The sequence below is a fragment of the Squalius cephalus genome, assembly GCF_949319135.1.
Source record: "Squalius cephalus genome assembly, chromosome: 5".
Lineage (NCBI taxonomy): Eukaryota > Metazoa > Chordata > Actinopteri > Cypriniformes > Leuciscidae > Squalius > Squalius cephalus.
Window position 1 is genome coordinate 34,663,086 of NC_137126.1, and position 15,463 is coordinate 34,678,548.

A 15,463-nucleotide genomic window follows, 5' to 3' on the forward strand; every position below is an offset into this window, starting at 1 on the left:
CTGTATATATATATATATATAAATCACCCTGCTCGCTTGTATAATAATAAAAATTGCTCCTTTGTGTCTTCATGGTATCAGACTAATGATATACTTTACGTTGATTGTGCCTGTTAGTTACTCAAGAAAGCCACTAGATGGAACTGTGTTGTGTATGTGACGAACAATGCAGATTAACAAAAAAATACTACTAGCTAACGTTAAATGTGGAAATGTTAAGAGAAAATAAACAGAGACGTTGAGATCATAAGGTAAAGCATTTTATTTGAATAATTGAACAAAACAAGACTATTGTGGTCTATTTTAGTTATGGGTTGTTGTTTTGGTCTGTCTCAGATCATTAAAAAAAGTGTGCCCCCCTATGAAAATTAAATGCCCCCCCCATTTGGTTTGTTCTGGCGACGGCCCTGCACACACAACATTCAAACATTTGGGGATGGAAAGATGTTTTCTTTAAATGTTTTTGAAAAAAGTATCTTATGCTTATCAAGCAACATTTATTTGATCAAAATACAACACAGTGCAAACAGTAATATTGTGAAATATTATTAAAATAGCTGTTTTTACTCTTCTATTTTAATATATTTTTAAAATGTAATTTATTCTTATGGCAAAGCTGAATTTCAGCAGCCATTACTACAGTCTTGAGCCATGATCCTTCAGAATCAAATAATTCGAATATGCTGATTTGGTGCTCAAGAAACATGTATTATTATTGTCAGTGAAAAAAAGGGTAACACTTTATTTTGATGGTCCCTTTTGAGCATTCTACTAACTATAACTATGCAACTACATGTTAACTAACTCTCATTAGAGTATTAGACTGTCTGCTTTATATTTGATAACTCTTTATTGTGATGGTCCTCCAACAGACCTTCTACTGACTATAGCTTTGCAGGTACATGTCAACTTATTATAACCCTACCAATCTATTAATACTCTACTAACACTCTAATGAGAGTTAGTAGACATGTAGGTGCAACGTTACTTATAGTCAACAAAATGTGTTAAAGGGACCATCAAAATAAAGTGAAACCAAAAAAAGTTGTGCTGCTTAATATTTTTGTGGAAACCATAATATAATATTTTTAGGAGTCTTTGATGAATAGAAAGGTTTACTATAAGGACATTAATTATAAAGCTAACAAGACAATAGTCTTAGTATTATATAAATACATTTTATTTTATATAAAAGATTGGCCCAGGTCAGGCTTAAACCTTGGTCTTCACGTGTCAACAGCTCTTGTTTTATCAGGTGCACAGTCCATTGTGCCACAGCTAAGCTTTGACTGGGAACATTTTTTCTTTTCTTTTTTTTTTTTTTAAATATCAGACTAGCTAAATATTTCTCTTTTTTTAAGCAATAAACTTTAAAAAAATTATCTATTATCTGCAACAGCTGTCACCACAAGAATAACTTTTAATGTGCTCCTGAGCAAAAAAACAATGTGCAAAAAAGAGGGTAATATTAAACTTAAAGGGGTGGTATAATGCCCCTTTTTACAAGATGTAAAAGTCTCTGATGTCCCCAGATTGTGTATGTGAAGTTTTAGCTCAAAATACCCCACAGATAATTTTTTATAGCATGTTAAATGTGTCTCTTTTTGAGGGTGAGCAAAAAACGCGTCGTTTTGTTTGTGTCCCTTTAAATGCAAATGAGCTGCGGCTCCCGGCACAGAGGGCGGAGCTTCAAGAGCTCGTGTGTTAGCAACTAGCAGATATGCATTAAAATGTCAGAAACCTGGCTTTTATGTTCAAAAAACATAACCGACACATTGTCAGTTTCGGACAATGATGGGGAGACTCAAGACGAAGTGACAACATGTATAATGCAACAGGACGTTTCTGAATGGTTAGTTGATGAATTAATGTAGCTGATTTGAAGTTAAAGGTGCTGTAGGACATCTGGTAAAATGCTAACTTTAGCCTAATAGTACCACAGCCACGCCTCCTGAAAGCATGAACGCGCACAGCCAAGAAGACCAGAGACAACGTTACTGCAATACCAATCAATATCATGTGTCATTCACCAGTGAGAAAACTTTATCGTACAGTTAGTAACACTACAATACCAAACGTAAACAGATTCTTAAAAACAGAATTAGATGCAGCTAGTTTTCGGTTTGTTTAGCTAACAAAACTTGTCAGTGTGTAATATACTGTCTATTTGTTGCATGACAGCTTTCCACAATGAGAGTCTGCTTGGCTCCGATGAAGATATATCGTTGCCAGTGCCACTTGTCGGTTCAGAGGGAAATTAAGTTGTTGCTGCTTGCTTGCCTTTCTCACCCTGTCTGCACAGTGTACATGAAAGCGATGATGGCTTATTATGTCTGCGTGAACAGGCTGTGCAGTGGTGTGCAAACACACATTGGCTGCGTTCCAGTCCAAAATTGTCATGCCCTTCACTTGCTAACTTCCCTCCGTCTCGTTCACTCGGATGTCCGTCAATCATTGCTTACGTTGCATGAGTGCCCACTACTGGCGGAACCTTTGCAATAGGCTGAATTGGAACATGCTAAGCCCTTGATCACTTAGAATCCACTATGGGGTTGATTTATTATTATTTGTTTTCCCTTACGAAATTGTTCAATGCAGCATTCTATATGTATATAGGTGTGTTTGAGTTGTTTAATTTTTTTTTTTTAAATAATTAATATATAATAGCTCTTGTGGTGTGGTAAATTAAACGCAATATGCGTTGATGTCACAATCGTGTTGCATTGTGGTATATGGAGTTGCCTGAAGTGTACATATGAAGTAGACTCAAAATCGAGTCAAAATCAAGGGAGCGAGGGTCTGTCCATATAAACTTCCTTTGTCCACTTCACGAAGTGGAACGCACTTAAAAATGGCTGCAGGTATTAACCCGAGGGGAAGTGCTTAGGGAAGTTCGCAAGTGCGTGTCTAAAAGTGGACTGGAACGCAGCCATTGACACATGCTATAGGCCGTTCGGACCAAACGCAACGATTGAACGAACATTTTATGGTCCTACGCCTTCCACAGACGACATATATAAAAATACATTTTGACCGCTTAACAGAGTGATTGCTATCAGGATATGAGGAGACTTTCAACCAGCATAACAAAAAATGTTTCTGCAGAGAATCACCTTAATATCTATAAATCGTGTGGGAACTGTTGTAAGATGCCTACAGAGTGACATGCCATTTGTGTTACGTACTGTATTGCAATATATGTGAAAAGACAGATGCGACAGCTTGAGCAGACTTCCAAATGTGTTCTACTACAGCAACTCTTCCTTTTCTCATGGACTCACTCACCCCCTTTGTTGCCTGTTCCTGAGGGTGGGATTTATGTAAATTTCAGGGGATCTAATAAGATAATGAGGGTACAATCTGAACTGTAAATAACCTGCACCTGTGCCCTCCAATGCTCAGTAGACTAGCCGATTTTCTTCCCTTCTCAACTTTGCATCACCTGTGCAACTGCAAGGTTTTTATAGAAAACCTGCATCTTTAAGGTCAAAATATTTGAAACAATCGATACAGATTTGATCCTAAATTAGTGCAAAAGTGCAAGATGAAAAGTTTCATTTTTGCATTTCATATAGGTTCCCCGGCATTCGTTCTTCAGAGGTTTAGGATTGTAATAGCTATTCCCTGTGCCTTGCCATTGTCCTTAAGGTAATATGCCTCTCATCAGCTCCTGACAAATAACCCATATGGTGTTATCAGAACGAATCAGACTGGGACTGCCATGCTCCGGACGGCAGAATGAATCCAATCTCGGCAATGAATATATCATTGAGTGTCCCTGATTACTCACAAAAATGCAATGTAAGATTCTGTCATGAGTATCCAGTATGCCACACAAAGAAAATAGCTTTTCATATTCTTTAACAAGCCATTTCTACTGGAAATATTCTGTTTGAAAAGTTGATTGAGAGCTGTCCATTGAATGATGAGTGAGTTTCTGCTGGCAGTAATGGAATGTATCCCTGATGGACTGTCAATAAGGACCTCGTGTGGATGATGGAAGAAAGAGTGACAGTGTCATGACTGACATTTAATTTACAGTGGCCTCCAATTATTTGTATACATACCTGAAAACCTTATTAATTTTTTTGTATTATATTTATGCAATGTCTAACTCACTTTTGTATATCAGCGATATCAGGAGTGCTGTTAGACAAAACATTAATTGCTTTTATCCATAATATTTTTGTGGAAATCATAATATAATTTTTTTAGGAGTCTTTGATGAATAGAAAGGTTTAATGTAAGGACATTAATTATAAAGCAATATTATGTAAATAAAAAGATATGTATATGTATATAAAAGATTGGCCCAGGTCAGGCTTAAACCTTGGTCTTCACGTGTCAACAGTCCACTGCTTATGAATGCTTAAATCTGATTGGTTGATGAACGTTCTAAGGTGTGCAGTTATTTTCAGGGAACCTATTCATGATTTCTCCACTGTCTCTCTCCCAATCAAACGCACACACAGAGTACGGACACACTCGCACATAAACGTGTTGTCAGTGCTGTTCTGATGATTTGATCAGATTCGAATAGTTTAGCAACTTAAAAGCTACATGATATTTCACATTAGCGATGTAACAGCACTGTTCTTGAAGTAAAGCAACACGGACTCGGGTAAGCACTTTTTAGCCGATGACGATGTATTTAGTTCAATAAAACGAATGATAGTGTTGATGACTTACCTTAGATACCTTGTGAATGTTAGCTCAGGTCCATTAAATAATATACAGATACAACTTTTGATTTTAATAATGTATTAGTAAATGGTAAAATTAACATGAACTGGGATTAATAAATGCTTTTAGAACCGGGGTGTACAATTCTGTTCCTGGAGATCTAACTTCCTGTTCAGCTCCAACCCTGATCAAACAAAACTGAAGATCTTAAGGAGCACTTGATATTTACAGGCAGGCGTGTTGGATGAGGGTTGGATCTGAACTCTGCAGATATGCAGATCTCCAGGAACAGGATAGAGCACCCCTGTTTTAGAAGTATTTTTCAGTGAGAGTGTTAATTAATGTTTACAAATGGAATCTTATTGTAAAGTGTTATCGATCATTCTACTAAATGGATTTATGGTTTACAAATTATGCTTGATTTAATGTGTCAAAGGTTCCCAATAGCTTTTTTTACAGCCCAAAGACTGTGAAATGACTGGAAAAGGTCTCCAAGACTTTATTACCAGGATCGGTCCAGGTCAACAGGAATCGCAAAGGATGAAGTATCCTGAAGGATGAGGTCATCAACCAACGAGCTGCTGGACACAGGTTATCTTGAGTCTCTATTTGTTATTGATTTTGTGTGTGTGCGCTTTGATGGTCACAGAGCGTTGAGTTTGTGCACTCAGTTCAGCATCTGCTATGAATTGGATTTTTCTGAGTTGTCAATAAATGTCAAAGCACATATCCTGACATTATCCTGTCATTTGTGTTAGTAAAAAAAAAAAAAGCCTGAGGCCACAAAATCGAGTATACCAGCTGTAGGACAGAAGTCACAGAGAGGAAAAGAAAAACATTTTGGTAAGTATTGCCAGTTCTGAGATATTGCCAGCCAACGTCATTTGACTAAGAATGTGATGCTAAATATATCCTTAAAATATCCATGTTTTAAATGTTTCCTCAAAATAAATAGGTGGTTACCAATTTAAGCAAATAACATGTCATAAAACTCATTGTAAGACTTGCATTTCTTCAGAATTGCGACCAGTTCAAAATGTTTTGGACAGGATTTAGTGAAGGGAAACCCTCCCTTACAGAGTGAATAGTCTCAGTAAATAAACAGAGTGCAGTCAGTAATGTCTCTTAACACAGCTCTCAATGGTCCATTTGCCTGAGTCCCAGTTATCTACTTTTCGACCTTGTCACCAGTCCATACCATTGACTCACATTTTGTGGATGTGTTAGCATGAGAGGGTGTGTCTCTGTGTGCATGTGAGGAGTGATTAACTGAGAGAGGGCTGCAGATTAGTTCTGTAACATGTTCAGTTTTTGTCCCGTGTCCCATAGAGCTGTGGTCCTCACTGATTTCCTGTATTGATTAGTCCTTTTGATTCGCTTTTTACCTCTCCATCTGTGCACTGCTACTGAGATCAGGTAAGAATTTAATTATAAAAACAAATTAATACCTCATTAAAAGTTACTACATGTAGCTCTATCTGAAGGAAATCTTGGTAATCTATTGAGCAACATAAAATATGGTGTTGGGTTCTGTGACACAAACACATGCAATATGCTTTTATTTGCATTGTGGTTGTTTGGGTCTCCATTGCCAGTGTAAATCATTGTGTGCACTTTTAATCTTTAGAAGTGTGTGTTATAGATTTAATCTATCTATAATTAATGCTTTTATTCAGCAACAATGTATTAAATTGATCAACTGTGACAGTAAAGACATTTACGATGTTACAAAATGTACTTTCTAGTTTTTCTTAATCGCTTTGGTATTTTTTTCTTCGAAACAGTCTAAATGATCTAAACTCTAAGTTCAAGTCACAACTGTTTGCTGGAACATCAGAAATCTATTGCATGTTTGAAAAATGTAGTAACTCACTCAAAACATTAAATTCATGCTTCAAAACCTAGTTATTGTGTCAGTAAATTGGCCTATGCCACCAAAATAAAAAGTGTTTTTTTTTTCATTGTTTGAGCCATACTCGTCAAAATGTTTCTTTTTTGTTGGCAATGTGTTGATAATCCGTTGATTTTCCATACTATACAAGAATGTCAGTTTTGTCTAGCTGAATGCTCTGGTGTATCACACTGAGATTTTTAGATACATATTTCAACAGAAGGTGAAAATTTACTTGGAAAAGTCAAAACTGTAGTACACAAAAAGAAAATGAACATTTGTATTTATACAGTACATTTGTTTTATATGTAAACTGAAAATTCACTTTTCACTTTTTTACACACTCCATTATGTCTTACCCTAACACCAATTTTCAGTTTATGTGTAACACATTTCTACAAAAATAAATGTACTGCTGTAGCTGCTGTTGTTTAGTTTTGTGATGTTCCTCCATGTTAAAAATTGTAGCGATTGTGCTTGGTAAACTCCATGTATGCTTCCAGATTTTATTGGTTGATTAGTGAGATTGTGATTACTATTTCAATACAATGTCAGGATATTTGTGTTGGCTGTGATGGCTCACACGATGAAAGAATGTTTAGAAGTTGTGAAGAGTTTGACAATTTCATGTGCAAAAACACATGCAATTTGCTCAAATCAATAAGAAATGAGATGTAAACAAGAAACTAATTGTTCAGAGATATGAATTTATTGTTTTGATAATAAAAACTAATTTGAGAATTGAGCCAAAGCGATTGAGAAAAACTGTAAGCAGCACAATTGTTACCAGCACTGATAATAAGAAATGAGAATAAGAAATAAGAAATGTTACCAAATCACCAACTGTTTTCTATATATTCAAATAGAAAAGGTGTTTTAAAGGGGTGGTTGAATATGATTTCACTTTTCTAACTTTAGTTAGTGTGTAATGTTGCTGTTTGAGCATAAACAACATCTGCAAAGTTACGACGCTCAAAGTTCAAAGAAAAGGGAGATATTTTCTTTTAAAGAAATTGCTTTTTAAGGACTATACAACAAATGGCCGGTCCTTAACTACCAGGTTAGTGACATCACTAACCCTAAAATTTACATAAACCCGCCCCCGGGAACGCGATTTATAGATTATTAAGACAGAATATGAAGAGCTCTTTTCCAAAACGCGATAAACGCCATTTTTAAAAAAAAAATGAGTTTGTCGTGTCATTTTGCTGTGTACTGAACCTATTCACTGCTCCATCAACGTTTCATGCCAAATCGTTATATTTCCTTGTTTAAAATGTACTGCAAGATCTTTCCAAACCGCGATAAACGACGAACCTATTTTTAGCCTAAACGTGATATATCCTCTGGACTAATCAGAATTCTCTCTCTCTCTCTCGCTCTCTCACCCTCAAATCACTCGCGCGTATCGCACCAGACGCTCAATTCGCTTCATTCGCGCGTCCGCACCACGCTAAACGCCTCATTCGGCCGCAGGACCTCCAGATGCGCGTAAACGCGTCTTTACATTGACTTAACATGAAAATCACTTGCGCCAGATGCTCTATTCATGTTTGGTGTGAACGCCATTTAATCATACACAAGGTCATGTCGTGATTTGTTCTATGTAAAGTGGACAATGGTTCTACTTTTTATGGGTTCGACACTTTACTGAATGCCAATGTATTTATTATGCCTTTTTTTTTTTTAAGACAAACCATCAATTTTTGGAAAAAGTTGATGGATTTATAGCGTTTTGGAAAAAAATGTATGGATTTATAGTGTTTAAAAAAACAAACAAAAATCATTGTTCAACATGTTCAGACTGAGCCAAAAAAAAAAACATTTTAACAGGATAAATTGAATATTCACAAAATGTGTGGGTCTAGGTAAAAAATAATATTTTCCTGAAAACTATTTAAATGGATTTATAGCGTTTTGGAAAAGAGCTCATCATATGCTAATCAGTGACTAGAAGATAACTACACATACATAAATTCACCAACTAACCATTCAGAAATGTTGTCTACATTTTGTCTTCTTCTTGAGTCTCTCCATCTTTCTGACTTCGGTTTGAACATAAAAGGCTAAAAGTTTTTGAAATTTCCAGTGCATGTGTGTGTGAGGTAAAAGGACAAAAGCTGTTGAAGCTCCGCCCCCTGTGCGGGAGCAGCAGCTCATTTGCATTGAAAGGAACATACACAAAAACGTGCGTTTTTGCTCACCCTCAAAAAGTGACAACTTTAACATGCTATATAAAAAAATATGTGGGGTATTTTTGAGCTAAACTTCACATACACACTCTGGGGACATCTGGGGACATCTTGTGAAAAGGGCATTATACCACCCCTTTAAATTGTAGTAATACAATTTCATAATATGTTACTGTATTTTTGATCAATTCAATTCAGCCTTAGTGAGCAAAAGGGACTTTTTTAAAAAAAATAAAAAATCTTACTGACTCCAAACTTTTGAATGCTAGTTCAAAAGTAATTAACAAGCTCATGCTGTGATGAACAATGACATTTTTCTTGATTCATTTAATGCATGAGATAATCTGCAGAATTGATAGATAAATCACTTATTATTACTAAATCAGATTTCATTTAACTTGATGAATATATTCATGTTTCTTGTCACTACATCCCATTTAAGGGGTCCTGTGAACAAGACCTATTTCATGCATTTTAATCACTGATTGACACTGCAAGATTCAGTTTTAATAGCTTCATCTCATGCTGGCAAGGAAAAGTAAAATGTTTATGGTGAATTAACACTGTCAATACTACAAATTCTGAGTGTTGCTTATAAACTAATGAGCAAGTGAAACAGTGTGAAGGGAAATTACCAATTAATTTGTGAATGTTGTTCTGTATAGACTGAGTGAAAGAGAATAGGGAGGTTAGCAAAAAGAAATTAGAGCAACACATGCAGGAAGAGAGAGAGAGGATACTGGGCCAGTGCTGTAAGTGGGTTGAGTACAAATGGGGACCAATTGATTGAGCCTGTGAGAGAGGATGGCCGACAGCATTTCTCTTTCTCTCCCTTTCACCATTGTTCTCTCTCTCTTGCTCTGCTGGCCATTGGGTGTGAAGGACACCAATGTGACAACTAATTATCCAGTTTGGATCCCAACACAGCTAATCAAATGCAACACCATGCTACCTTATTATGATCTACAAGTTTATTATTCCTCTCCTGAGCAAGAATTATGGTGCAATCCTATGAATTATTGTTAGAGAACTAGGAACATTTGGGAAAAAATAGATCATTATTGTGCATAATATATTGGCTTTATCTGTTATCATTACTTTGGATGCCCTCAGTCAATATCCTGCTTTAATGATCAAAACAAATGAGTATGTTGTTTCTACAGTAGTATATACATTTTATTGGTTTAAGTATACGCTACTGTGCAAATAGTTTGGGGCATTAATATTTTTTAAATAATTTTGGGGAAAAAAGTATCTTACACTCAACAAGGCTGCATTTATTTAATCAAAAATGCAGTGATGCTGTAAAATATTTTTAATTTTAGTTTTCTATTGAATGTATTTAAAAATATAACTTATTAATGTGATGGCAAAGCTACATTTTCAGCAGCTACTATATTATTGTCTTCAGTGTCACATGATCCTTTATTTTTATCATTATTTATTATTATCAATGTTAAAAAAAAGTTGTGATGCTTACTATTTTTGTGGAAACTGTGAAGAAAAAAATCAAGATTTTTTGATGAATAAAAAGTTCAAAAGAACGGCATTTATTTAATATATAAATCTTTTGTAACTGTCTTTTCTGTCACTTTTGATCAATTTAATGCATCCTTGCTGACAAAAAGGATTAATTTATTTCAAAAACTTCTGAACGGTAGTGTATTTTCATTTCAAATTGCACAAGAGCTAGATTGATTAGAAGCACAAACAATTTACACAATGTGTAGTGTTCACAAAAAGCCTATTACACATTTATTGGATTGTATCCAGAATATCTTTAAAAGCCAGCAGGCAGTAGTAATTCAGTTTCACAGTTGTAATTAAATCACAGAAATTCAGCTCCTAAAATGTAGAAGTTTAATTTGTGCTCATTTTTGTAAGGTTATCTCAAGATGGTAACCAGTGAGACAATGATTGTGGCTTTATAGTGAATGGAAGAGACTGGCCTTTAGCTAGACACGGGTTTTCCTCTGGTCGTGTAATTATGTATCTTTCCATCGGTCATTTGCTCTGTTAATTATTTCACTATTGATCTATGATTGGCAGTGATTCAGCAGGAAGCTCAATGCCCAGTGTGTGCCACTGCCCCAAGTCATGCCTCTGACCTTCTGTTGTGCACGATCAAAACGATCATAACGAAAATCATAACGAGATTTGAAATATTTTCAGGATGTTACACAGAAATAAACATTTGCTTTGCAACTTTTGACATATCACAGACTCAAAAACAGCAAACACATTCTGTCTTTGCCATATTTATCAATATTTAATCTTCTTATCTGCATTCTCTCAGGATGGACCATGATCGAGCCATGGGAAACAGTCGTTACCGCTATGATGAAGAGGAGGAGGGTGAGTATAGCCTTAGGCATGAAACAAGATACACACACACACACACGGACGCACGTAGGCGCGATCAGCATGACAGTAGTTAAATGTTGTGTTGTGAGGTTAGTTTGGGACATTTTATCTTAACTCAGTGTTTGGTTGAAGAAAAAATGCAAAGAGAATAATCAAACAAACAAAAAATAAAGATACTATTTAAAAATACATTTTTAAAAATAAAGGCTCTAAAAAGAATTTTCTCAGCAATGCCATTGAATAACCATTTTGGGTTCCCCAAAGAAACTTTCATTGAACAATTCTTAAAAGAAGCATTCTTTTATTTCTGTAAAGAACATATTTATGATCAAAAGAACCTTTTTCCAAAGAACATTTGTTAACGCTTTAGATTACAGCCCGGAAAGTACTGCGTAATTAAGACTAATTTACAGCGTAACTTTCTGTAATTATAGTGTACCTATGAAGTACTTGCATGTAAGTATAAGGGAGCAATATGTAAAGTTTTGGGAATAAAGGGGTAACAAAAAAAAAAAAAACTGTACATATTATAAAACTAAGGGGTACTTATTCTACTATTATGATATAACAATCTTACATTTGGGAGCAATTTAGCGAGAACATACACTGCGTACCTTTTTGTAATAATTGTGTATCAATACATACTGTATAGGCTTTTAAAAAATGACAGGGTACATATATGCATTTATACTTTTTTTTTTTTTTTGATAGCAAAAGTGCTGATGTTTACATGTTTCAAGGCAAATAAAGCTAAAACTATTGCAATTTTTTTAAATGCTGGGAAAATACTCTTATTCCATGTAGTTACAGGGTAAGTGGTCCTTGTTACCCTCTTGTTTCATGTAGTTACATGGTAAGTGTGACATTACTGGCCGTAAATTAAAGTGGTTCTTGTTACTCTCTTGTTCCATGTAGTTACAGGGTAAGTACAATAAAAATACATATACACAATCTAATATCACTGACTCAGAAACCTTTATTTGACAAACAACTTATTACAGTTGGTCTGAAGCGATAGTGTACGGTTTAAAAAGTTTAAAATATTGTAATATTTCTTACAAACACCTATCGTTTCACTTCAGAAGATATTGATCCATCCTTTGGGGTCGTATGGATTACTGTAGTTATTGCAGTATGTGCTGTTTGATGCTCCAACTTTTAGGAACACACGAGCTTGCATTATATGTATTCCCAGAGATGTTTTTTTTTTTTTTCTTTCTAAAAACCTTCATTTGTTTTAAAGTGATAGTTCAGCGTAAAATCAACCTAGGGTCCTTTGCACCATGACCTCGAGCCAAACACCCCCCCAGAAGCCTTTTTTCCCTTGGTTGAACATTATTAAAGTTAGAACTTATTTAGAGAAATCAGCCGGATGGCTTAATAATAATTCGTCGTTACACTACATCCTTATGCATCGCTTTCTGCAGGATTTTTACGTGCTTTTCCCAATCCACTGAAGTGACGTCGACGTCCGGGTTAGCAGTAGCATGAGCCATCAGGCAAGTGTTATTTAAATAAACTCCTGATGTACTTACAAACTTTCCAATGCCTCTTTTTATGAGTACAGAACCTTGTACTACTGTAGAAATTTGGTACCTTTCTGGGCATTATTAGTGGGGTCATTTACGAGATACATCCTTGGATCCATTAGCGCCTGCACTATAGCCATCCGACTGATTTCTCTGAATAAGCTCTAACTTTAATAATGTTCAACCAAGGGGAAAAAAACTTCTGGGGGGGGGGGGGGTGTTTGGCTCAAGGTCTTGGTGCAAAGGACCCTAGGTTGATTTTACTCCGAACCATCCCTTTAATCTGAAGAAGTAAAGTCGTATACATCTTGGATGGCGTTAGGGTAAAAGATGAGTAAATGGTGAGGATGTGAGAAAGAGAAGAGGAACAAAAGGAAGAAGCCAAGCAAGAGAAAAAAGGGGGAACAAAACGTGCTACTTTCTTTCAAGACTTAAGCATTTGAAATGCAAAAAAAAGCAGATTTAAACAAAAAAGAAGTGTTGTAAATCTGTTTTGAATTAAGTTGTTTTTCAAATAAAGGTTTCCGAGTCAGTGATATTAGATTGTGTGTATGTAAGAGGGTCACAAGCACCACTACATGAAACGAGTATTTTCCCCCAATGTTTAAGCAAAAGTTGCAATTGTTTTAGTTTTCAGTGCACTTTTGTTAGAAAGAATACTATAATTGCATAGATATTTACCTTGTAATTTTTAAAAAGCCTATACAGTATGTATTGGTACACCATTATTACAAAAAGGTATGTTCTTGCTAAATTGCTCCCAAATGTTATATTTTTGTATCATAATAGTAGAATAAGTACCCCTTAGTTCTATAATACTTGCAGTATAAATATATCTTTTTTTATTCTCCTGGTTGTTACCCCTTTATTCCCCAAACTGTACATATTGTTCCCTTATACTTACATGTAAGTACTTTATAGGTACACTTTAATGACAGAAAGTTACACTGTAAAATCGCTTCAATTACGCAGTATTTTCCGGGCTGTAATCTAAAGCGTTACCAAACATTTTGTGGAATGGAAAGATTCCATGGATGTTAAAGGTTCTTCATGGAGTCATCAATGCTAATATTTTTATTTTATTTTAAGAGTGTAGTTATTGTCAGATATCTTCTAATCTAATGCATATGCATGTTTACTTCTGGAACCTTTGATAAACAAAATGGGCTTACTAAACATAATTTTATAGCTTAGTTTATATAAGATTGTAGAATGTGTGCTTCAACAAGGTTACACTTAAACATATGCTCCTATCAATTACTGAGCACCTCCTAAATATGGCTACAACAAAAACTGGGCCAGAAACAGGCTCATTTTAACCCACTCTCCTTTTCTTCCCATTATCTTTTCAAGATTTGACAGACCCACTCAAGAAAATAAATTGTCACAATTATCCTGCCATTTTGCCATCTCAAATAGATAGATAATTAAACATTGTACAAAGCACATTATATTCAAATTAGTTGAGTTATTATTACTGTGCCAACAGCTAAAAATGTTTTTCATATACCCGCTCGCTTTCACAATCAACCAGTTTTTTCTTCCTCCACTTCATACTTCATAAAACATATGTTAAGAAGATGTGGGAAAATTTACATGAAATTACAAAAGCAAGTGTTCCCTGAGGGGGATAAATAAATTCATATATGGAATGTTGCTTTTGACAGTGAATCTTATGGGGCCGTCTCCATCTTACATACACAAACATTTTTTTTAAGAAATCTCTTTTTGCTCACCAAGGCTCCATTTTATTTGATCCAAAATACAGAAATATTGTTTTCTATTTTAATAAATTTAAAAATTCATTTATTCCTGTGATCAAAGCTGAATTTTCAGCATCACTACTCCAGTCTTCAGTGTCATATGATACTTCAGAAATCATTCCAATATGCTGATTTGGTACTCAAGAAACATTTCTTATAAATATCAATGTGCCCCCCCCCCCCCCCCACTTGAAACCTTTTTCATTATAAGAATAATAAGAATAACATTTATTCATATTTTGCTGGATTAATGGATCTTCCCAACAATTGCTTTGCTCTAATAATTTGATGAATTACATTTATGCATTTGGCAGACGCTTTTATCCAAAGCGACTTACATTGCATTTCAAGGGACATATTTTACATTTTTATCAGTTCTTGCTTTCCCTAGGAATCAAACCCATGACCTTGGCGTTGCAAGCACCAACACTACTGTTTGAGCTACAAGAAAGCTGTACATCAGTACTGATGTACTCATGAATGGCATGATGAGAGTGAATTTAAAGGCACACTGTGCAAGATTTGTACCTTAATATAACAGCTTCGAAATCATTTCGATGGTAAACAAACTCGTGGTAGGGCGAATCACGCTGTTGAGAAAACAAGCAATGCAAGTTTGAGAGCAACATATGAAGCAGCCTCTATGGAAGACACTAGCACACATTTCAGACGTGAATCATGGCAGAGTCGACGAAGAAAACGCGGTTGGAAGAGTGCAGAGACGGCTCTGCATTAGGGCTGTCACTTTTGTGAAAAAATCCTGTTCGATTTTTTAGACATATGTGTTCATTGAATCGATTGTAAAATCGATTTTCCATGTCTAAAGACGTTTCCATTTTAAACTCCAAATATGGGCAAATCCACGGACAACTAACAGGCATTAGGACGAACGTAAAGAGGGCGCTTGAGACGCGCACAAGTCAGCAATATTCCTGTTGATTTATTGGCGTGAAGTTTCGTGCACAATGACAAACAGGAGTGCAACATTCTCGAAAAGTAATAAGCAGAGTGGACTGCCATAACATCAATGAAAAACATTAC

At 35.4% G+C, this 15,463-nt stretch overlaps 1 protein-coding gene across 4 annotated transcripts in view; it reads left to right on the top strand.

The window, feature by feature from the left end:
• The first annotated feature begins 5,931 nt into the window (after positions 1 to 5,931).
• Positions 5,932 to 15,463, top strand: part of slc4a5a (solute carrier family 4 member 5a) — a 36,785-nt gene continuing 27,253 nt past the window's right edge. For 2 of the 4 annotated variants that reach the window (XM_079872251.1, XM_079872254.1), the window contains exons 1-2: positions 5,990 to 6,099; positions 11,063 to 11,121. In XM_079872251.1, coding sequence (XP_079728377.1) covers positions 11,064 to 11,121 — 58 coding nt within the window. In that variant the 5' untranslated portion in view covers positions 5,990 to 6,099; position 11,063. Of the gene's footprint in view, positions 6,100 to 11,062; positions 11,122 to 15,463 lie in introns of all 4 variants that reach the window. The other 2 variants (XM_079872252.1, XM_079872253.1) reach the window with 2 other exon arrangements.